Genomic DNA, 23,704 nt, shown 5'->3' on the forward strand with positions numbered 1-23,704 from the left:
AACTACAAGGAAAACAGGAAACATGTAGAGTCACATTTTACATGCCCTAAGTATGAGAACGCCCCTGGAAATAATAAAGAAACTGGAATATGTAAAAGTATGGAATATGCAAAAGTATAGAATATGCGAAGCTATATCAATAAAACAAACATTACAGAATATCAGAAAAACATTGATGAGAGAATATCTTCATGCCCTGGTTATGACAGTAGCTTCAACCAGAAAGAAAGCTCCACAAGAAATGCAAAATTTCACCCAAGAGAGACCAGTTTCAAGTACGGAGTGTAAGAAAAGTTTCAGCTGCTGGAAATTATTGTCAACGCAGCATAGAATCCCTTCAGGGATGAAACCATTTACATGCACTGAATGTAAAAAGAGCTTTATTCATAAGTCACAGCTAACTAAGAACCAGAGAATCCACACAGGGGTAAAATCATTCACATGTACTGAGTGTGGTAAAAGCTTCTGTCAGAAGATACTCCTCACTTTTCACAAGACAAAATATAAAGGAGTAAAACTATTAGCATGTACTGAGTGTGGTAAAAGCTACTGTCATACTACTACTACTATTTAGCATTTCTATAGCTCTACAAGGCGTACGCAGCGCTGCACAAACATAGGATATCTTGTAGCACACCAGAAAATTCATTCCAGGGTGAAAGATTTTACATGCAGCGAGTGTGGAAAAAGCTTTATCCACAAATCATTTCTCACCATACAGCACCAGAAGGGCAGTGAACGTGGAAATGCTATTGAACTCTCCAGGAAGGAAGAGCCAGAACCGCCCTGACACCGGACTGTCGAGACCCAACCAGCGAGCTGAAAAGGACACAGTCTGAGGTCTCTTAAAGAGGGTACGTGTGGCGAAACAGTGGGTTTCTGAGCCTATGAACAGTATTGTTTTACTGATGACATGTATTTCTCCTAGTTGGCCAGGAGATGGCTTTTTTTTTTTTAATCTGTACCAGAACTGACAGGGTTTTAGTTTTTTCCTTTTCCCACTTGAGGTAATTTGCCAGTCTCAGTTTGGAAGTAGAGGGAGAGAGACCTCTCTACTGAGACCCTGTGATCAATTATATTCTTTAACTTGTGAGCAGCTATATTTCCTGTACTTCCCAGGCACTATTCAGGTAGTGATAAAATGTTTAAACTATTTAATTTTCCTGTTATGTGCTGTTTTTGTTCCATCTATTTTATAGTTTAGTTTATTGTCTTTGCTTGTCTGTACTGACCAAGAATCCTGGTGGTTTGTGAATGCTTTCTGGGAACTGTGGGACCACTGGGAGTGTGGCCCCAGTTTCCTAGAAATCACTGGGGAATAATTTGAGAGTGGGAGACTTGCACAGAGGCGGTTGCGACCCAGTCGGTGGGAAGAGAGTGCTAGTGTACAACACAAGCGCAGGTACAGGTGACAGACCCTCTAAATGGCCACGGGGTAGCCCCAGGCAGAAGGCTAGGCTTCGTGACAGAAATACTTTAGCAACGTATGTTAAAATTGTCAAGCCCATACCATTACCTGGGTCTAATTCTTGGAATAAGATGCCTGTATATCAAAAGAAAACTAGCCTTTGAACTGAGGGACTACATATTTATATGCCTTCCAGAAAATATCTTCAGCCAAACTTAGCGGATACATGGTTCTTTGCAATCAAAATTAAAGAATCACCCATTTACTGAGTGATCCTGAATATAAGCAGGTCAAGGTTCCTGCACCCTCTGCATGAGCAGTAAAAGGATGATACATTTTGAGAACTTATTTCTTTTTCAATGAAGAAACTAAAGATCTTGAGTCTTGGCCTATGAAGGTGTTACTTTGAAAGCATGGACTGCTGTTTTTCTCAGGCTTCAATGCTAGAGATCGTTAAGAATTGATACCATGCAGTGAAATCAGATTCCAGGAGGCTGTTCAGAACTTAAAAAGAGGAATCTGAAGATCCTTGCATTTCTTGCCATGGATTCTCGCCTGCCCGAGAAAACAATCTCTTGTGGGGAAGGGTAGCACAATGTCCAGGGGCAAGTAGCTTAGAGGGATTTGTTAACCAGTTGTCCAATGGCAAGCATAAAAAAAATTAGTAACTGTTCATGCATGTGCCATGTGATTAACAAGCTTTGCAAACTTATTTTTGGTAATGATGGAGAAGAATGTGATAAAAGAGAGACTGGGTGACAACTGGGTGGAGAGAGAGACAGAAGGCAAGAATGGGAAGTGGGCTGCTGGTTATGTATTTTTTTAAGGTGGCTTGCAGTGGATGGGAAAACATGCCCCACAAGGACATCAGGAGATCTCTTCCACCATTTCTCAACTATGGTGGAGACAACAGTGAAGAGCGGTCTCCTAATCAAGAACATTTGTTAAGGCTTATTTCAGAACATAGAACAGCTTTGTAGAAGAACAGGTGAGGTTGGGCATTCTAATGTTTGTTCACCCACAGCTCGATTTTCTCTGAATTTTATATAGCACTCGTATACATATATGGTACCCCATATTACAAATTACCTGATTTCATAGTCTTACCAAATATGTATATGAAGCACAAATGTGTGTGTGTTACCGCATCACCACTAGGCCTTTCCACCTTATCATGAAACAGATCCACAAATCAAGATTTTTCATCTTGGCACAGATAATCATGGCAGGTTACAGCCATGCAGAGGGTTTATAAAGAACAAACAGTACTGTTCTCCAAAATAGGGCTACAGATCTGACTGGGCCCCAGTCTCTGGACAGCAGCAAGGACAGAGACAGGTCATTCATAAGGTGGGGGAACGAAGGCACAGAAAGCCATAAGTCAGGAATTCATTAAAACAGGAGAGATGCAAGCAGCAGACTTGTAATAGGCAATGGCAAGACAAAATAACATAATTAATTACAACAAAGACCAAGGTGGTCCATCCAATCTGCCTAGAAGCACTTTGTCCACTTTGGGTAGATTTCCATATGAACCCCAACAGACAGACCTCTTATCCCCCCCCCCCCCCCCCCTTCAAACAAAGCACCATTTTCTTTTAGGGATCCAACTGCCACTCGCTGCATGCCACCCCCGATGATTTCTCATAGATCGACTGATTTTAGGGTTGCCACTCCATGTAGGTTACCCACAATGTTTCCTAATAGATGCATTGGTTTCAAAGTGGCAATGCCACTCTGTGCATGTGACATCCAATGCTTTCTTGTAGATCTGATGGTTGATGTTTTTTTTAATTTGCCATTACTGAACCATGTTGCCCCCCCACACACCTTACTGTTTTGTGATGTTAACTGCTGTTTCGTGTATGTTTTTGAATTGTGTTGGTTATATACTGTCTACCTACTATTCAAGAAGAGAGGCCATTCCAGACATTCACCCCCTTTTCATTAACAAAATATTAACTGACATTGTTCCTGAGTCTATTCCCTTTGGAGCTATGTATTGTGATCCTAATTCTAGAATTTTCTCTTTCTTTTTTTAATTGCTCAAGAAACAAACCTTTCAGCTATTTAAATACCTCTATCGTATTCCCCTTCCTCTGGTGATCCCTGAGTCTCATCTGAGTTCTGATGCAGAAATCCAATTTAGATTGTGAGCCCAATAGGAACAAAGGAAATACCTGTATGCAATATATGTAGACCACTTTAGTTATGCACACAGAAAAGCAATATATTATAAATGTATGACCCTTAACCATTTAGATTGCCTCTCTCTTGACCACTTCTATCTTACCTCGACCCTGGCCAAGGGATAGAAGAGCTGAATAAGTAAGGGAGTAGGAATTGGGGGGGGGGGGGGAACCCTCATTATGTGGCTGACCCTCCCCTCTCCCACAGGATAAAAAGAAAGAAGGCAGGTGGCCACATCACCAGGGTGCAGGGGGTTGGGAATAGTGAATACCAGATGGGATGGGGCTGCTGAACCCCAGAGGAAGAAATGGTGTGGTGGGATGTTGGGCCCTTATATGGTTGCCTCCCAGATCAGAACACTGAGGAGCTGATGTAATAAGCCGTGCATTAAAGCTGTGTGCTGAAGCTCAGGGCAAAGTTTCCTGATGAATGCATTAAAACATCTGCACCCAATAACCAAACTGTATACATTTAACATGTTTAAAAACTGTGTACAAACACAAGACAGCACATTGGTTACCATGGAAAAATGCAGCTACAAGTGTGCATTAGCAGCAGAATGAATATATTGCACATTTCAAGCTGCATGTACACAACTGGAAAACTATTCTGTACACAAATATAATAGACATACTATTTAAATCTCTGCAGTTGAGCGCTTTACCTTTTATTTCACAGTTGATGACCGCCCCCTTAATTCTGAACTTGGCAATGTAATGTCTTTTATGGATTTGTTAAGTCTGTCTTGATGGGGGTCTTTTACGAAGCTGTGCTAGTGTTTTTGGTGCATGCTAAAAATAAGTGTGTGCCAAACGCTAGAGATGCCCATATATTCCTATGGATGTCGCTAACACACGCTAAAAATGCTAGCCCAGCTTAGTAAAAGACCCCCTATGTTTGTTAACTGTTATCTGTTGACCCCTGTTTACTAAGCTGTTCGGGGATGCTGACACAGCCCATTCAAAGTGAATGGGCTGTGTCGGCATTAGCGTGCGGCTTAGTAAACAGGGGGGTTAGAATGTTTAGATAATGTGGAATACAAATAAATGTTAATAATAGTAATATTAATATTTGAACTCTTTATTTCCCTGCCTTTTTTCTTCTCCTTGACCCAACCCCCTCAGCAAAGCATGAGAAAAGTTGTGGGTCCTTCATGACCAAACAAAAGATGAGAAACAAACATGAAATTCTTACTAACACTAGCCACAGAAAAACACCTGATCTTTTACTCCTTCTTGTAGCCCCAACTTTGGAAAAACCTGTGCTCAGCCTTACAGTCTTCTGTATACTTCACTGCATCCCAGTTCAATAGTTATATTCTAATGTCTATGCAAGTCTTTGCAGACAAGTTCTTTTGTGCACTAAACTCCAATCTGCAGTGGGTGGCCATAATAATGCAGCAAACCATGCACAGAACGTACACAAAGCTCTGCACTAGGCAGGAGCATAACCAGACATCCAATTCTGGGTGGGCGAGCAGTGGGCATGAGACTCATATCACCCATTCCCCAGCAACAAATCATCTCTCAATTTTACACCTTCCCCCTGCACCTTTTCAACCCTTTAGTGCTTTGCCAGCAGTGAGCAGCAGCTCATACCTACTGCTTGTGCCAGTCCAAGCAGTGAGGAGGAGGGGAAGTGGAGTTGAGAGATGCCAGAATACCTGCAGGGAAGGTGAGGGAGAGATGTCAGGAATCTTCAGTTGGTGGGGCTTGGGATCCATGCCAGCCACATCACAGATGCCCACCCATAGCTACACCACTGGCGCTAAGCCTTCCGAACTTTATTGTATCACCCTCTGATTGGGTTGAAGAAGCGGGGGAAAGAGGAAATAAAGTCAAGATACAAGTTAGAGGAGTTTAAAGGATGTTGAGCCCTGGAGGAAGGAGTCAGTGTGTGAAAAAGTGAGGCAGCAAATCTTGTATGACTGATCCTTATCAGAGGAAAGGTGATGTGGGTTAGAGGTCGGCATGTGCTGGGGATGGATGTCAGGCTCTTCCCACTGCTTCAGCTGTCATATTTATTACATTTGTAATTACTGGTTTATGTACTTAATCATTTATATTTTATTATTCATGATTGGTTGCAAACTTGTATGATGCTGTATATAAGGCACTATATAGCTTTCAAGTACAAAAAAAAAAAAAAGAAGAAAGCGATGTTGGAGGTGCTGAGCTTGGGATGGAGGAGAGTGAGACTGTGATGGAAGGAAATGATGTGAGGGTGCTGATAAGAAGGCAGTGATGATGGGATATGGGGGTCGTGAGGGAATATGAAGTGGGGTGATGATATGTGATTTACTGGAGGGGAGGCGGGGAAGAGCACTGGATGAAGTACAGTAAGCTGATGTGCAAAGTTAAATGTGTTATGGCGATGAAGTGAGGTGCTGTCAAGTACAGAGATTAAGGGGATGTCGCCTGGGCATAAGAGATTTAGTGGTGCTGGGTTGAGGGAGGCGGAGAGATGACAAGAAAAGAAAATCCCTTACCGTGTGGTTGACCCCCCACATGAGAACGCTGAGCAGGGGTTCGCTGGCCCGGAAGAGCTTAACCTTCTGACAGACGAAATGTTTCTTCTTGGTTTTGGTTTTGCTAGCACTAAGCACTACCGCCGCCGAACTCGTGCAGTTGGAGGCCATCCCAGGCCCGGACTCCAACACCGACACCAGAACACGGAGTCGCAACCAGCACCGCTACCTTTCACCGAGCCACGGCCCAGGGCTCCCGCCCGGCCTCGCTGCTCCCGACGCGCCAAGATGGCGGTAGCCGAGGGGAGGAGAACGGAAAATACCAACTGCCCACAGGGGAGGAAATGAAAAGGAGACGTGGAATACACTTACAAATACACCAGGGTAAGGATGAGGAGAGTGTGAGACCCCAACGTTGGGTGAGGAGGTGAAAGGCAGGGAGATACAGAGATGAAAGTGAGGGAGGGGGCGGGAAAGGATAGGAGGCGTGGGCTATACCAACAGGAACACTAGGATAGAAGTGAGATGATGGGTGTGAGAAACCAACAGAAATTGGGGGGGGGGGAGAGATAGGAGGAGTGGAATATACCAACAGGAACACTAGGATAGGTGGGTGTGAGAAACCAACAGAACTTGGGGGGAGGTGGGAGGAGGAAAGAGAGATACCAACAAGAACACGTGGGGGGGGTGGCGAGAGAGGAGAGCAAGGAGGTTTAATAGACAGGAGTGGAAGTGAGCCTATCTAGTTCACTGTAAGCAAGGAAGCCAATTTGGTTAATCTCTGTTTCCACTCCCCCGCGCAGCCATCATCTGTAGTACACTCAAAACAATGCAAGCAAACCTACGAACAGCTGCATCCACGTTGTCGTTCTCTATTGCTGGTCTATCTGTAATAAGTCTAAAGCTGTTTCAGTTGGATAGGCAGTGCCTTAAAAGGTGGTGAGCAAAAGATTTTTTTTTTTAACTTATTGGACAGCTTTTTAATTTATTTGAAAGCTTCCCATATGTAGATATAAATATCATGAAATAACAATTGAATATCACTAAAACAGCTTAAATTATTATAGTTGGTAGAAACAGCAATTTTAAACTCTGTATTTTGTGCTCATTTTTCTACACTAATAACTAAATACATACATACACTACAGATGGGACAAATTTCAGTGAGGATATCCTGTTTCCTGATGGATTCATTTTAACTGTTGTTGTAATCTGCCATGGGGAGCCTGGTGTTATAAAGATGCTGGAATATATTGAAATTAAATGGAAGTAGAATTAAACTCTCTTTTCATTGGAGCACATGGAATCACATCTTCATCTGTTTCGTAGACGTTTACCTTTTAGATAAACAAATGTTTTGAATGTTTCAGGGGAACTGGTTTTGTAAGTCAAAATAAAAATAAACACTGTTTCATGCAGATTTCTTTTGTTTACCTACAAAACATTAAATTCACAGCTTGATCTCCTAGTATTTTGTCAAGTTTCTTTTGATAACATTTCCCCCATGCATAAAACAATGTGTAGGAATGTGCTCATATGTTTTCTTGGGACAATCACTGATTCAAAGGTTCAAAAGTCTTCAATGGACTGTCCAGATATATCATCATAACACATATCTACTATAATAAAACACACCTCAACGTTCTGAGGACACTGACGTCACTGCAGGCACTCACACACTGGTTCGTAACTTCATGGTGGTGAAACCACAACACACACCATGTCTGCATGCCCCGCCCTCGCGTCACACATGATGACGTCGAGGGCGAGGCAAATCAACGCACGGGGAGCAGTAGGGAAACTTACTCCTCCCCTTCAAAAAAATACCTGCAGCCGACGACATGCCCATCACCCCGCCCCCTTTTGCCCCATCGCACTGCCCCTTTCAATGTACCGCCCCGCACCCGGTAGCACACTCTTCCCCTCATCACCTTCCCTCCCCCGTCACCTCCCCTCATGCCACTATCCCTGGTGGTCTAGCGGTACTTGTTCACACGGCCAGGAACGAAGGAACCCCCGGTTTCCTGGCCCGGAGCGCTGCTGCTAGCTGCCCGGCTGCATCATGTCTGAGTCCGGCTCTCGGCGATTCAAAATGGCCACCGAGAGTTGAAGCTGCCTCGTGAGACTTCAACTCTCGGTGGCCATTTTGAAACACCAACAGGCAGAATCCCACACAATGCAGCAAGGCACCTACCAGCACCACTACGGGCAGGAAAGTGGGGGTCTTTCTTTCCTGCCCCGACCGAACAGGTACCTCTAGACCACCAGGGACACAACCGTAAGGGGAGGGGAGTCAAAGGCAGAAACGGGCCTTTTTTACTAGTCTTATATAGTGCAATAAATGCCTCCAAGTGCTTTATAACATACTTTGTGCAAAAAAACTTTTTCAGAAAAAGCTTTCACTTAGCTTAAGAGTTGAAAGCAGGTCTAGACATGATTTGTATAAATCTTTCTTCTCGCCTATTCTACTGACCAACTCCGAATCACTTTTAATGAACCCCACAACAGACATCAACACTGTCAGCAACCACACAAAATGAAGAGGGTCGGGGAGAGGGGTCATAAGGGATCTTATTTGGTTGATCAATCTTCAAATAAAATTCCAGGATCACTGGAGTGGAACTGGAATATATAGCTTTAGTTTTGTCTTTAGTGGGAACCTATGAACTTACTCGACATCTTTTTTTGGCTATTTGGGAATCTCTGGTGTTGCCTCTTTGATCTGGTAGGTTACAGTAATAGGGGAATTTGAAAGTACTCTGTCCACATACCTGGGTGTTATTAAGAAGGGTATGGAGTCCAGGTGTGCGGATGTTATAATGCCGTTGTATCGCTCCATGGTGCGACCGCACCTGGAGTATTGTGTTCAGCAAAAAAGGACTTTGAGAAGAAATTAGCGTTGGAAGCAAAAATACATAGTAAAAACTTTTTTAGATACATTAAAAGCAGGAAACCGGCCAAAGAGTCGGTTGGGCCGCTGGACGAAAATGGTGTTAAAGGGGCGATCAAGGAGGACAAAGCCGTAGCGGAGAAATTAAATGAATTCTTTGCTTCGGTCTTCACCGAGGAGGATTTGGGGGGGACACCGGTGCCGGAAAGAATATTTGAAGCGGGGGAGTCGGAGAAACTAAACAAATTCTCTGTAACCTTGGAGGATGTAATGGGTCAGTTCAGCAAGCTGAAGAGTAGTAAATCACCGGGACCTGATGGTATTCATCCCAGAGTATTAATAGAACTAAAAAATGAACTTGCGGAGCTACTGTTAGAAATATGCAATCTGTCCCTAAAATCGAGTGTAATACCGGAAGACTGGAGGGTAGCCAATGTTACTCCGATTTTTAAGAAAGGTTCCAGAGGAGATCCGGGAAATTATAGACCGGTGAGTCTGACGTCGGTGCCGGGCAAGATGGTGGAGGCTATTATTAAGAATAAAATTGCAGAGCATATACAAAAACATGGACTGATGAGACAAAGTCAGCACGGATTTAGTGAAGGGAAGTCTTGCCTCACCAATCTAATGCATTTTTTTGAGGGGGTAAGCAAACATGTGGACAATGGGGAGCCGGTTGATATTGTATATCTGGATTTTCAGAAGGCGTTTGACAAAGTGCCGCACGAAAGACTCCTGAAGAAATTGCAGAGTCATGGAATCGGAGGTAGGGTATTATTATGGATTAAGAACTGGTTGAAAGATAGGAAGCAGAGAGTAGGATTGCGTGGCCAGTATTCTCAGTGGAGGAGGGTAGTTAGTGGGGTCCCGCAGGGGTCTGTGCTGGGTCCGTTGCTTTTTAATGTATTTATAAATGACCTAGAGATGGGAATAACTAGTGAGGTAATTAAATTCGCCGATGACACAAAATTATTCAGGGTCGTCAAGTCGCAGGAGGAATGTGAACGATTACAGGAGGACCTTGCGAGACTGGGAGAATGGGCGTGCAAGTGGCAGATGAAGTTCAATGTTGACAAGTGCAAAGTGATGCATGTGGGTAAGAGGAACCCGAATTATAGCTACGTCTTGCAAGGTTCCGCGTTAGGAGTTACGGATCAAGAAAGGGATCTGGGTGTCGTCGTCGATGATACGCTGAAACCTTCTGCTCAGTGTGCTGCTGCGGCTAGGAAAGCGAATAGAATGTTGGGTGTTATTAAGAAGGGTATGGAGTCCAGGTGTGCGGATGTTATAATGCCGTTGTATCGCTCCATGGTGCGACCGCACCTGGAGTATTGTGTTCAGTACTGGTCTCCGTATCTCAAAAAAGATATAGTAGAATTGGAAAAGGTACAGCGAAGGGCGACGAAAATGATAGTGGGGATGGGACGACTTTCCTATGAAGAGAGGCTGAGAAGGCTAGGGCTTTTCAGCTTGGAGAAGAGACGGCTGAGGGGAGATATGATAGAAGTGTATAAAATAATGAGTGGAATGGATCGGGTGGATGTGAAGCGACTGTTCACGCTATCCAAAAATACTAGGACTAGAGGGCATGAGTTGAAGCTACAGTGTGGTAAATTTAAAACGAATCGGAGAAAATTTTTCTTCACCCAACGTGTAATTAGACTCTGGAATTCATTGCCGGAGAACGTGGTACGGGCGGTTAGCTTGACGGAGTTTAAAAAGGGGTTAGATAGATTCCTAAAGGACAAGTCCATAGACCGCTATTAAATGGACTGGAAAAATTCCTCATTTTTAGGTATAACTTGTCTGGAATGTTTTTACGTTTGGGGAGCGTGCCAGGTGCCCTTTACCTGGATTGGCCACTGTCGGTGACAGGATGCTGGGCTAGATGGACCTTTGGTCTTTCCCAGTATGGCACTACTTATGTACTGGTCTCCGTATCTCAAAAAAGATATAGAATTGGAAAAGGTACAGCGAAGGGCGACGAAAATGATAGTGGGGATGGGACGACTTTCCTATGAAGAGAGGCTGAGAAGGCTAGGGCTTTTCAGCTTGGAGAAGAGACGGCTGAGGGGAGATATGATAGAAGTGTATAAAATAATGAGTGGAATGGATCGGGTGGATGTGAAGCGACTGTTCACGCTATCCAAAAATACTAGGACTAGAGGGCATGAGTTGAAGCTACAGTGTGGTAAATTTAAAACGAATCGGAGAAAATGTTTCTTCACCCAACGTGTAATTAGACTCTGGAATTCGTTGCCGGAGAACGTGGTACGGGCGGTTAGCTTGACGGAGTTTAAAAAGGGGTTAGATAGATTCCTAAAGGACAAGTCCATAGACCGCTATTAAATGGACTTGGAAAAATTCCGCATTTTTAGGTATAACTTGTCTGGAATGTTTTTACGTTTGGGGAGCGTGCCAGGTGCCCTTGACCTGGATTGGCCACTGTCGGTGACAGGATGCTGGGCTAGATGGACCTTTGGTCTTTCCCAGTATGGCACTACTTATGTACTTATGTACTTGAACGGAATAATGTTTTTTTTTTTTTTTTTGGGGGGGGGGGGGGGTTATTGCTTAATATTAGGTTTCCTATGATAGCATTGTGCTTATTTCAATCAGTTTTTCTATACAAATTTTGCTTTATCTGTATTTGAAATTTCATAAATAAAAATTTCTAAAAATGTTATAATCTTGTTAATGGGGCGGGGCCCCATCAAATTGGTCTGCACAGGGCCCTGCCCTTGCTAAGACCAGCTCTGAGAAGAGCAGTGGGGCACCCTAGGGGGCACTGCAGTGGACAGCTCCCAAGTACACATCTCATCCTTACCCCCTTATATTGTATGGTTAGCCCTCCAAAACTTACTGTACCCAACTATACACCACTACAATAGCCCTTATGGCTGCAAGTGCCACCTTTACATGGGTACAGTAGTTTTGGGGGGCTGACACACTCCACCACAAATATAACAGTTAAGTGAATTATAGGACTGGGTCCCCTTTTCCACCTTGCACTGTACCGATCACTAGGCTTCTCCAGGTACTGGTCATAACATCCAAGGCTGCTATAATGGCTTGCATATACTGTTTTGTTCTTTTTTTGGGGGGAGAGGGGGTCAGTGAACACTGGAGGAATAAGGGAGAGTAATTCCTTTATTCCTTCAGTGTTTAGCTGGTCACGGTTTAGTCGTTATTAAAACAGATCTAGACCAAAGTTTTAGACCTGGCTGTTTGTGGTGTTCCATTATGGCTAAAAAAACATCCAAGTCTTAGGCGAGCCCAAATGCTGCCCTTAGCACACCTGACACACCCCCTTGAAATATGGCCACATTGCAGACAAACGACATAAACAAACATCTGCAAAATGGGTTCTGAAAATACCAATTTGGATGTGTTGGTGAGAAAAATTGCTGCTTTATGCCACTTTTTAGATGTTTGTCTTCTTTTGAAAATGAAGCCCCATAGTAACATATGTAACTTTGTAAATCTATGTGCTTTGAAAGAGTCTCCTAATCAATATGTACATATACACAACACTGACAGGATAATCCCTCACTCCTCTTTCCTCACAAGGGATGCTTATTTTAATACAGCATTGACATCTTCCGTTATTGCTGTCTTTATCTTCTCCAGAATATAAAACACAAAATACCTCACAAAAAGCATTTAATATTTTGTAAAGGAATGAGAAACCCGCTTACCACCGCAGGACACTATAGAAGAATTGCAGCAGTGTCAGCATCCGCTACTTGGCACAGGTTAATGCTAGGAAGCCACAGCTGCATTTCATGATTTTATTCTTAAACTGGCCCAGCTTAAAAGGCACACCCTGTTCAAGTAGAATAAGTGAACACTCCATCCATTTTGAAACTTCAAAAAGGGCAAAGAGGTTGGTGGCAGATCTTGTTTCTCAGTAAGTGGGGAAACTTCCTTGCTGTGAGAGTTTATTCATACTCACTGATGGAGTCATTATTGCCAAAATGGTGCCAAGTGCCATGGCTGCACCTATTTCTGGAAACATGCACTGTAATTTATTTTTTCCTTTGTTGACCCTTTACATGAACATCACTTTTGGAAATATCAAAAATTCCTAATGAAAGTTTCATGTAAGAGAAAAAAAAGTATTTACAAGGTTATATAGATACAAGAATAAAACCAGCACTCAGCAGAAAATGACTATTCTGCCACATTTACTCTACTTGTTTTAACACCTACCATGCCCTGTTCCCATGTGTTTTTGCTGAATTAATTAACAGTATAGGTCATTCTTTTGGGATAAGCAGACATCCAGAAACAGTTTGGACACGTTGAGGTATATTTTCAAAGCACGTAGACTTCCAAAGGTCCATAGTAACCTATGGAATTTTGTAAGTCTAACTGCTTTGAAAATGAGCCCTTTTATATATAATCCGAAAGAGGTGGAAGGTGTGGTATTGCTAAATTCCAAGCTATATAGTATTGGGCAAGCTAGACTGAAAGATATATGATCCTGGCTGGGTCAGCCAGAGTATTACAGCTGACCCAGCATTGCCTAATACAGACATTAGCCGGCCCTATTCGTTCCCACTCATTGCAATTGTGGAGAGGTTAAATGATATTTGGACACTGAAGGGGATCAAGCTGTCACTAATTACACTGCTGGCAAATAATGCCTACTTATCAGTATGTACCTTTTCTGCAGATGTGGTTGGCTAGAAGATAAGGTTGGGTAGTGCTTCATGGGTAAGTTGTTTGAGGAATCTTGTAAACTCCTGTACCAGATCTTCAAGCTAGTTGGAGTTTCTGCCTTCATTTGTGAGAACCTCTGGTGGAGCAGAGTCTAAATGGGAGAATGTTACAAGCTCCTACTGCCCTTAAGGAGGTACTTTGTGAGAGAGAACTGTCTTGCCAACTTGCACTACTGAAGGGGTTGGATACTTCCTTTACCACACCAACAACTGCTATTACTAATTGGAACGAAGAGTTGTAACTGAATTTGAGAGAGAAAGATTGGAGTGGGATCTGGAAAAGAACTCAAGTTTTTAGTTTGTTATAGCTATGTGGAAATGTTTCTAAGGTTGCTACATCATACATAAAGATACCAGTGTTTATCTGTAAATTCAGCCCACTGACCTTTCCTGGGAGAGCTTTGGGTATGGTGCACCCACATCACCTACACCTGAACCTAGAAACCTTTCCCAAGGAGAGGGTCAGACTGAAGCCCTAGCTACTAAACACAGCCCATTTTACTGTCACCCAGTTTTCAAAACTAAGTCCACAATTGCTGTGTAGAAACAGTAGGTAGCTGTGGTAGAGTGGAATGTTTGGCATTTGCCCTCCAGCAGTAAAAAGATGTTTATGATTATCAAATCTAGGCTCCCTACTGGACCTTTGTGGCAGGCAAAGAAAGTTGATCTTTAGGTTAGAGAAGCTTCTGGCTAGTGCCTCAACTCTTGCAGAGGATCCAAGTTGATGTTAGGTGTTAAATCCAGCTCTTGTGTGCTAAGCTTGGGGCTTATTAAATAAAAAAAGTTAAAAAAAAAAACTGGCATGGAACAGCTGATGAATGAGAAGGCATGATGGAGCAGAGCATCGTATAGACTACTGGCACAGGACCTGCATGAGTAAATTGTGTTACAAGAAGCCATTAGTCATGGAACAGCAGACTGATGTACAGTGTGTGTTCATTTACACTGTATGGGTCCACAGAAAAATAAAATATGCTAGCACTGGGACTAGTGGAGCAGATTATTATAATTTGTTCCTGCAGACACAGTGTGAAGTCTGTAGTCAAAGGTTCTGCAGGTGGAAGGTCCTGCTCCAAAGCAATAGGATTCTAGGACCCTTGCCATAGCAGCCTCCTCTATCTTTGCATGAAGCTTTTCTCAAGCGCTGATGATGTCCTTTGGATGCTGTGAATATTGCGTTTCACTCGATCTTCCAGGGAAGATGATGCTGCACTCTCCAGTTTCATGTCACTATGAAAAGGGAGAAAAAAGTACTAGTTAGCTGCCAGTAGCCACTTTTGAGTGTAATTTTATAACCCCCCCTCCCTTTTTTTTTTAAACAGGTAAAACAGCACTTTATGTACAAAATTAGGCACTAATAAAATTGCCCAGGGATAGGCATGCTACTACCACACTACACGTACTTTTAGACAGCAGAGTAATTTTATAACGGGGCACCTAGTTTAAGAGGGCAGTTAGGTAACTACTTAAGATGCTGTTTTATCTAGACAAACAGCTGCCTGGGTAAGTGGTGGAAATTGAAGCTGCAGTGCAGGTATGGACATTTACACCTGCTTATAGGTGTTAAAACAAAAATCTAGATATGGACATTTAAGTACACATCTAAATTAGCTTACTTTATAATTTACATACATTCTTGTGAACCCTGCTTGAGTTCCACTCCTGAACACACCTATGGGCATAGTACACACTATTATATCATTGAACACACTTTTGTACCAGTTAGAATATTAAACAGGCCACATACATTTGAAAATACCTTTACAAAAATTACCCCTGTAAGTACAGGTGTTCCAAGGGGTCAAAAGTTGGGCAGAGTTCAAGATACACAGGTACACTATAAAATATGCCCAAATCTGTGCTCACTTGGGTGGGAAAAGCTGTGCCTGCCTCAGACCAGGTATAAATACGTGGAAACTGTCAAAGAGGCTATTTCACAAACAGCACAACATAAATGCTTAGCTGCCATAATATTAGCAGAGGGTGGATAAAATACCAGTCAATTAACACCACAGAATCCAGCACTGTGGACAAAGCATTCAACAAAAGCCACAGCATCGATAATCCTAACATAGTCCTCAGAATACAACCCACAATATACATAACACAGATTTGTATGCAAATCTATCATGTCATTCACTGTGGATAATCTAAAACCCTGACTGAGTGGATGTAGCATGATTCCCAGAAAACTTACTGTATAAACTTCCCCGTCCTGGAGTCACGCTTCTCCTTGTCACGCTCCTTCTCCTCCTCCTCCTGTCTGTATTTCCTGATGTTGTTTATCCGCTCCTCGTCCCTCCACTTGGCATCCTGCATCATCTCCTGCCGTTTACGCTCTAGCTCCTGTACCGATAACTTCCTGTTTAAAACACATCATAAAGCAGACAGATAACCCAGGTTATCCCTACATTATCCAGTATTTACTTTCTTTTACAGAGCTCCAGCTGTCACAATGTGAATTTTTTTTTTTTTTTTAAATCAGAATCATTTTATAAATGCCATAACAACTATATCCTACCTAGTATAGCCAGAAGCATGCTGTCTGCGATATCCATCCTTCTTGGGAGAAGGGCTCTTAGGCCTGGCCTTCTCTCTCCTGTCCACACTGGAGTTATGCCTGTAAGTGGAATAAAAAACGCGTTAGAAGGAACTGTGTCCCTCACTACAGGCACCAGGCCGTCTCACCCCTTTCACAAGGTATCCTCCCTATCGAAGGTCTACCGTTGAGTGTTGCTATCAATATTTGCAAATAAGAACTCCCATCTATCAGCATAATCATGAGGAACTGCCATATTTAAAGGTTGATGAAGCTGACAGACATGGTCCATAGGGACTGTTTGTAGTTAAAAGTGTCATACACAAATGTCACAAATCTACCGGAAGGCTCTATTCTGTTCAGAATGTGGAGATAATGCGCTTACTGAAAATAAATGAAGTGATCCCCTTGACAAACTTGAGCCCTCTGTGGTAGTTCTGTAAAGGATACCTTTAGAAGTTATAGTGTGGACTTGCAGGAGTGCCAAAATTGGGATATATACCAGGCATATTTTTCTCAAATATAAATATAAGGTTAACTAGTCAACTCCGCTTTATGTCTTAAATGTCATGCTGTTCATAACACTTTGATTTTGTTTTAAGTCCAAAAAGCATGACCCAAACTTTTTTGAAGATCTATTTCCCAATGTTTGGAGTGCTTAGTTGAATGTCAAATTAATTTTAATCCTCTGGGAATCCTGTTTGGACATTTGTTAGATTACGTTGTCTCATAAGTACATAAGTATTGCCATACTAGGACAGACCAAAAGGTCCATCAAGCCCTGCATCCTGTTTCCAACAGTGGCCAATCCAGGTCACAAATACCTGACAAGATCCCAAAAAAGTACAAAACATTTTATGCTGCTTATCCCAGAAATAAGAAGTGGATTTTCCCCAAGTCCATTTTAAACCTCCCTAAGCTAACCACATTTACCACATTCTCTGGCAATGAATTCCAGAGTTTAATTAAAAGTTGAGTGAAGAAATTACAAGCATCTTGTAGGCAAGGCTTATGTGTTGGTCCTGACTCAGATAGATGACAGAGACGGGAGCATGAGAGTGGACCTTGCTTATGGGCTTTCACCTTCTTGAAGAAGTAAAGTCACTTAAGTGGTAGGATTTCTGAGCTACATGTCTTCTGAAGACTAGTAGAACTTTTTTTTTTTTTTACCATTTCTACAATAGGAAGATGGTCTATCCTTTGCCACTTAGTCTCCAAGCCATAAGGGAAGAGGTGACCTCAGTGTTGAGTGAAAAAGGACAAAGAACAGACAAGGCATATTAACTAATGTCTTGATATATACACACACACACGCTCAGAGACAGGTTGTGAAGAATTTCATGAGCCACCCTTTGCATCATTTCCCTATTTGTTTGCCTGCAGTTTAACTATATGTTTATAGATACTCTGAATTTTACTCAGCTATAGATGTTTAGTGCAGCTTAGAGGGACCACTACTAAATTTAAAAAAAAAAACACAGTAGGGGCACTTTTGAACACAGCAGGGAACAACCCCTTCACTGTCTACCAGCTACTTCCCCCCAGTACATTTGTGACTGATGGTATTATGTATACAGTATATACTCCAGCAAATTATGTACTCCCCCCCCCCCCCCAAACAAAAAAAAACAAAAAAAAGAGATTAATGCTACAAACAACAAAGAAAGACCATGACCAAGTATATAACATCACGTTCATTGTTGATTTAATCTAGAATTGAAATGAATATGACTATTGGGCAGACTGGATGGACAATTTATTTATTTTCTGCATTTGTATCCCACATTTTCCCACCTCTTTGCAGGCTCAATGTGGCTTACATTATGCCATAGTGGCGATCGCCATTTCCGGAATGAGAAGTACAGAATATTCAGGTCTTTATCTGCCATCACTTACTATGCTATGCTGTACAACATATTAAACAGAACAGTATTTGCAATATTCTGGAAATATGTGACCATCTCTGAAAAAAGATGACTAAAGTCTCCAGAAACAAAAAATGAGGCTTTATTGAATTCTGTTAGAGCAAACAATTTGCAATACAGTCCAAACCCCATCTTTTAATGTGGAAAAAAAAAATACAGAAGTTTCAAACAAGTAACTTTTGCAGACTGCTTATTGATCCATGACATGAAAAACTGGCCATTCTCAACATTTTGGGTCTGCTACTTTAGTTACCTTTTCCCAGAGATGATCACATATATGCAAGTATTTTAACACTCGACCCTCAGTCAGAAACCTTGAGGTTACTGGCAACTGTAAAATAATTTACCAATGTTTTTTGGTAAGTTGCCAAATGCCACCAGGCTTCAGCTCTGCTAGCCTTTACTTTGCTGTTGAGTTACCAAACATTAGATACAGATGATAACAATAAACCGTGTTTGTCTCTGTGTTCTGTAATATTATTCTTTATAATAGTTTTCACTATTTTGCCCGGCACTGAATTCAGGCTTACTGGTCTGTAATTTCCTAGATCATGTTAATATGGATTGGAACTTGAGTATCCACTGGAATGGTGGTAAGCCAGGTTACAGGACTTAGGTCAGCAGAGAAGCCTGGACTAGGCCTGATAACCCACTAATGGCATGACAGTTGAGAACCTGCAAACGCAGGGCTATATGATGAAGTCTTAATAAAACCTGAAACTAATTACAAATTGAATATAGCATATATGATGATAGAATAATAGATAAAAATGGTTTGTAAAATCTAGCTTGTATCTCTATAACATGGCACGCAGGTCATAAGATTATATAAAAATAGATTGTGAAACTGGATGTTTCTATATAAGATAAAAACAAGACGTTCAGGGTGAGGGAAATGATGCGAGGTTTTGAAATAGCAAAAGAAAGAGATGTTTACCGGAAAAGACAGTTGGGTAGAGATGGACACCTGGCCGGAAAGGAAAAAAAAAAAGAAATGTTTCAAAATAACTAGAACAGGAAAGAAGTTGGTACAAGATGTTACAAAAAAGTACAAATGACCATCTGCCGGAAAAGGGAAAAAAATTGGTACAGAGATATTGGCCAATAAGATGAAAAAAATAGGTACTGCCATTGAGATCTGTGCCTATAAAAGAGTTAACATTCAGACAGAAAAGTTAGAAGCTTCTACAGCACTTGACTGACGGCAGAGCTCTGTGCATTTGAACCCAGATGTATGTATTAAACTGAAGACTTTATCTTGGTAAGAATAAATAAGATCTTATTCCTGAAAACTATCCTTGTCTTTATTCCTACATATTGTATTATATGTACTCTTTCCTTATTATCTACTATCTAATATAATAAAACGCACCGTGAACGTTCTACTGAGGACAACGTTCTGAAGCCATCTGACGTCACTCCCTGAGTTCGTGGGGACCGTGGGGTTCGTGGCGTTCGTGGTGTGAAGCCATCCAGCCGTCTCTGCCCCGCCCTCGCGCCTAAACAAACAAATACGGAAGCGAAGCGTCAGGGAAGGAGGCGGCGCTCCCGACGTCTAGCCTTCCCTTCGCTGTGTTCCGCCTTCAAAACAAGGCGGAACACAGCGAAGGGAAAGCTAGACGTCGGGAGCGCCGCCTCCTTCCCTGACGCTTCGCTGCTCGAACCGCCACGGAGGTAAAGTTAAAAAGAAAAAAAAAAAAAAAAAAGGGATGCATGGATGCGAAGTGGGGGGGGGGGAGGCATGGATGCGAACGGGGGGGGGGGGGGGAGAAGAGGGCGGGCCAGGCTGGGACATGGGAGAGAGAGTAGCATGGATGCGAGGGGGGGGGGTCATGGAAGGGCGAGAGGGGACTTGCTGGAAAAGGATGAATGGAGGCGGCAGGGGACAGAGGAGCATGGATGGGTATGGATTAGGAGGGCAGGGCACAGGGAGAGAGGGGAATTACTGGAAATGGATGAATGGAGGGGGCAGGGGACAGAGGAGCATGGATGGGCATGGATTGGGAGGGCAGGACTCAGGGAGAGAGGGAAATTGCTGGATAGGGAAAAATGGAGGGGCCAGGTGACAGATGAGCATGGATGGGCATGGATTGGAAGGGCAGGACTCAGGGAGAGGGGAATTGCTGGATAGGGATGAATGGAGGGGACAGATGGGCATGGATGGATATGGATTGCAGAGCAGGCCTCAGGCAGAGAGGGGAAATGCTGGATAGGGAAAAATGGAGGGGCCAGGTGACAGATGAGCATGGATGGGCATGGATTGGAAGGGCAGGACTCAGGGAGAGGGGAATTGCTGGATAGGGATGAATGGAGGGGACAGATGGGCATGGATGGATATGGATTGCAGAGCAGGCCTCAGGCAGAGAGGGGAAATGCTGGATAGGGAAAAATGGAGGGCCAGGTGACAGATGAGCATGGATGGGCATGGATTGGAAGGGCAGGACTCAGGGAGAGGGGAATTGCTGGATAGGGATGAATGGAGGGGACAGATGGGCATGGATGGATATGGATTGCAGAGCAGGCCTCAGGCAGAGAGGGGAAATGCTGGATAGGGAAAAATGGAGGGGCCAGGTGACAGATGAGCATGGATGGGCATGGATTGGAAGGGCAGGACTCAGGGAGAGGGGAATTGCTGGATAGGGATGAATGGAGGGGACAGATGGGCATGGATGGATATGGATTGCAGAGCAGGCCTCAGGCAGAGAGGGGAAATGCTGGATAGGGAAAAATGGAGGGGCCAGGTGACAGAGGAGCATGGATGGGCATGGATTGGAAGGGCAGGACTCAGGGAGAGGGGAATTGCTGGATAGGGATGAATGGAGGGGACAGATGGGCATGGATGGATATAGATTGCAGAGCAGGCCTCAGGCAGAGAGGGAAAATGCTGGACAGGGAAAAATGGAGGGGCCAGGTGACAGATGAGCATGGATGGGCATGGATTGGAAGGGCAGGACTCAGGGAGAGGGGAATTGCTGGAAAAGGATGAATGGAGGGGGCAGGGGACAGATGGCCATGGATTGGGAGGGCACGGCTCACACTGTCTCTCTCATATACAATGTCTTTCTGACTCTCACTCTCACACACTCTGTCTCACACAGTATCACATTCACTCTCTATGTGCCACACAGTCACTCACACACTCGCTTGGTGTCATACACTCACTCTCACAGAGAATCTGTGTCTCACACACACTCTGTCTCTTGCCCACACACACACACTCTCTCTCACACTGTGTCTCACATACACACTTGCACACACTCTCATTCTCACACACACTCTCTCACAAACACACTCACACCCAGAGTCACTCTCTCTCTCACACACTCACACTTTCACTCTGACTCTCAAACACTCACTCTCACATACACTCTCCCAAACATACACACTCCAAGGAAAACCTTGCTAGCGCCCGTTTCATTTGTGTCAGAAACGGGCCTTTTTTACTAGTACACTAATAAACCACACTCACTGAAGTACAAAGAGTAGATTAAACCATATATATATGTGGGAACATAAATGGCCCAGAATACACCTAGATCCAGAAAGGCAAAAAGCAGTGGTTATGGGAATTAGTTTAGAATTGCGGCAGCTGATGCCTCCCCAGAACAGACCCCCATGGGACGGGGTAACCCTGGAGGTTAGGGAAACAATTCAAAGCCTTTTGGATGAGCTAACACTCTTTACCCCTCCGTGTAGAGGGGTCAAGAAGGGGTCTAAAAGAGGTCCAATTAAACAGTGGTGACCCGCCGATCGCTGACCGTTCTCGCAGCCCCCCTCGTACGTCATTTGAACGCAAGAGGGGATACTTAATCTGTGCGTTCAATGTTCACTGTTTTCTTTCTGTCACTTTATTTTACTTTCTCTTTTTCTCTCATATTTCCCTTTTCAATGTCTTCTTCTTTCTCCTTCTGCCTCTCACGGACATTGCCCACTTGAGGGGTATTGGGCACTATTATTCTGTCCGTTCTCTTTTTTTTTCCTCACCCCTCACTCTAATATTCTTCTATTTTTCTGCCTTCTTCCCCTGTTCCCTGCATGCCTTATTCTCCTGCGCTGGACTGGCACTATTGTTTTTTCGGTTCCTGTCCTTTTGTCATTCTGTCCATCTGATAACCACCTTATATGTCCTCTCTTCTTCCTCACCTATATACTGTCACTTTTGAGTGTTTGGTGTATGAATGGGTATGAATGGCATCTCGGTTCTGGGCAGGGCGACCTAGCCTAGCAGATGCTGGTTGTTTTTTCTTATTTCACCACGATTGTCATTACGCGGTCTTATGCAGGCTATTCTTAGCCTAACGCCTTGACATTTCGTGTCTTTAGTTTCTGTCCTCTCTTTATCTTTTTTTTTGCTATCCGGTATATGGTGAACTCTATGTTCCTTAAATTCTTTGCCATCCCTATCTGTTGCTCAACTGTTCATTCTTCTCCCTAAAATCTTATATCTCTCCATCCCGCAATTCATTCTGGTCTGCACTATGCATTCCAACCCCCCACTTCTTCTTGCTTACACACTTCAGCCTGTCTATTCCTCTCTGCCCTGTGACAATACTTCGGCTCATTTTCTTAACGCTGCACTGTAACCTCCGCTTTGATTTTCTCCTCATGCATGCTTGAAACTCTATTGCAGTCCTTTTGTGAAAGATTTATAGTTTCAATCATTGATTCGTTGCAATCTCTTCAACTGTTATGCACATTTCCTGGTCTTTAATAAAAACTGCGTAGTAACTCTTATTTCCCCTTTTCCACTTTGTTGTCCGTGGGCGTCTCCGCTCTCTTTTACATCTTTCTATACATCTCTTAACTCCGTCTCATTTTTCAGTGAGACTACTCTGCTCTTCTTATTTCTCATCTCAGTATGCCATAACTGTAGGAAGCACCTGTTTCTGCTCGCACTGCTTTGACTTGTGGGCGTTTCCTTCTATCTCATTTCATTTTCCCTAACACAATAGACCGACTGATAGTTTCATGCTTTTACACTGCGTTCCTGAGGCTTGATTTAAACCCGAGACAGGTTTTTTTTCCTTCCTTGTACGCTGTAAGTGACAGCCTGATGGACCTTATCATGTTCCACCACGTGCTTACAAAGTTTTAAAAATGTATTTCCCTTTCAAATAGAAAATTACTGTACTATCCCTTCCAAACCGGCTTTCTCCTTCTTTCCTCTGCCTTGGTTTCCCTCTCGCATGCCCGATGATGCTTCTTTAATTTATTTTTAGTATAATGGGTAATTGATGGCACATGTACTTTATTATGTGTATTTGCATGGCCCCCCCCCCCACATCTCATTATGTTAATATTTTGCTTTAATACTTCATGATTTCAGTTTTGAGCTGTAATAGTGTTCGTTTATTTTTTGGATTTGTAACATTTATTTTGCCCTGTAGAGATACATGTCTTACTAATCCTCAAGATTGTCACATTTTTTCCTTGCTATGATTGATATGCCTTTATTTCCTGTAGAACGTCTAACCGATAGCGTTCCAGGATGCCCGTGGCATATTTAACCACATGTTTTCTTTTGCCGTTAAGAACCTGCTGTTTTTCTCTTATTTTTTTTT

At 43.1% G+C, this 23,704-nt stretch overlaps 2 protein-coding genes across 3 annotated transcripts in view; both read right to left on the minus strand.

The window, feature by feature from the left end:
* The window catches only part of PIP4K2B (phosphatidylinositol-5-phosphate 4-kinase type 2 beta), an 84,988-nt gene extending 78,436 nt beyond the window's left edge, over positions 1–6,552 (minus strand). The window contains exon 1 of the mRNA XM_030221364.1: positions 6,087–6,552. Coding sequence (XP_030077224.1) covers positions 6,087–6,236 — 150 coding nt within the window. The 5' untranslated portion in view covers positions 6,237–6,552. The remainder of the gene's footprint in view (positions 1–6,086) is intronic.
* The window catches only part of CWC25 (CWC25 spliceosome associated protein homolog), a 72,873-nt gene that overhangs the window by 2,293 nt on the left and 46,876 nt on the right, over positions 1–23,704 (minus strand). Inside the window, exons 8-10 of one of the 2 annotated variants that reach the window (XR_003944014.1) lie at positions 16,201–16,299; positions 15,877–16,041; positions 12,972–14,909 (exon numbers count right to left, since the gene is read on the minus strand). Coding sequence is in view for 1 of the 2 variants with exons in the window: in XM_030221362.1 (XP_030077222.1) it covers positions 14,795–14,909; positions 15,877–16,041; positions 16,201–16,299 (379 nt within the window). In the remaining variant the exon portion in view is untranslated. Of the gene's footprint in view, positions 1–12,431; positions 14,910–15,876; positions 16,042–16,200; positions 16,300–23,704 lie in introns of those variants that run through there. The other variant, XM_030221362.1, reaches the window with a different exon arrangement.

The sequence above is a fragment of the Microcaecilia unicolor genome, chromosome 12, assembly GCF_901765095.1.
Source record: "Microcaecilia unicolor chromosome 12, aMicUni1.1, whole genome shotgun sequence".
Lineage (NCBI taxonomy): Eukaryota > Metazoa > Chordata > Amphibia > Gymnophiona > Siphonopidae > Microcaecilia > Microcaecilia unicolor.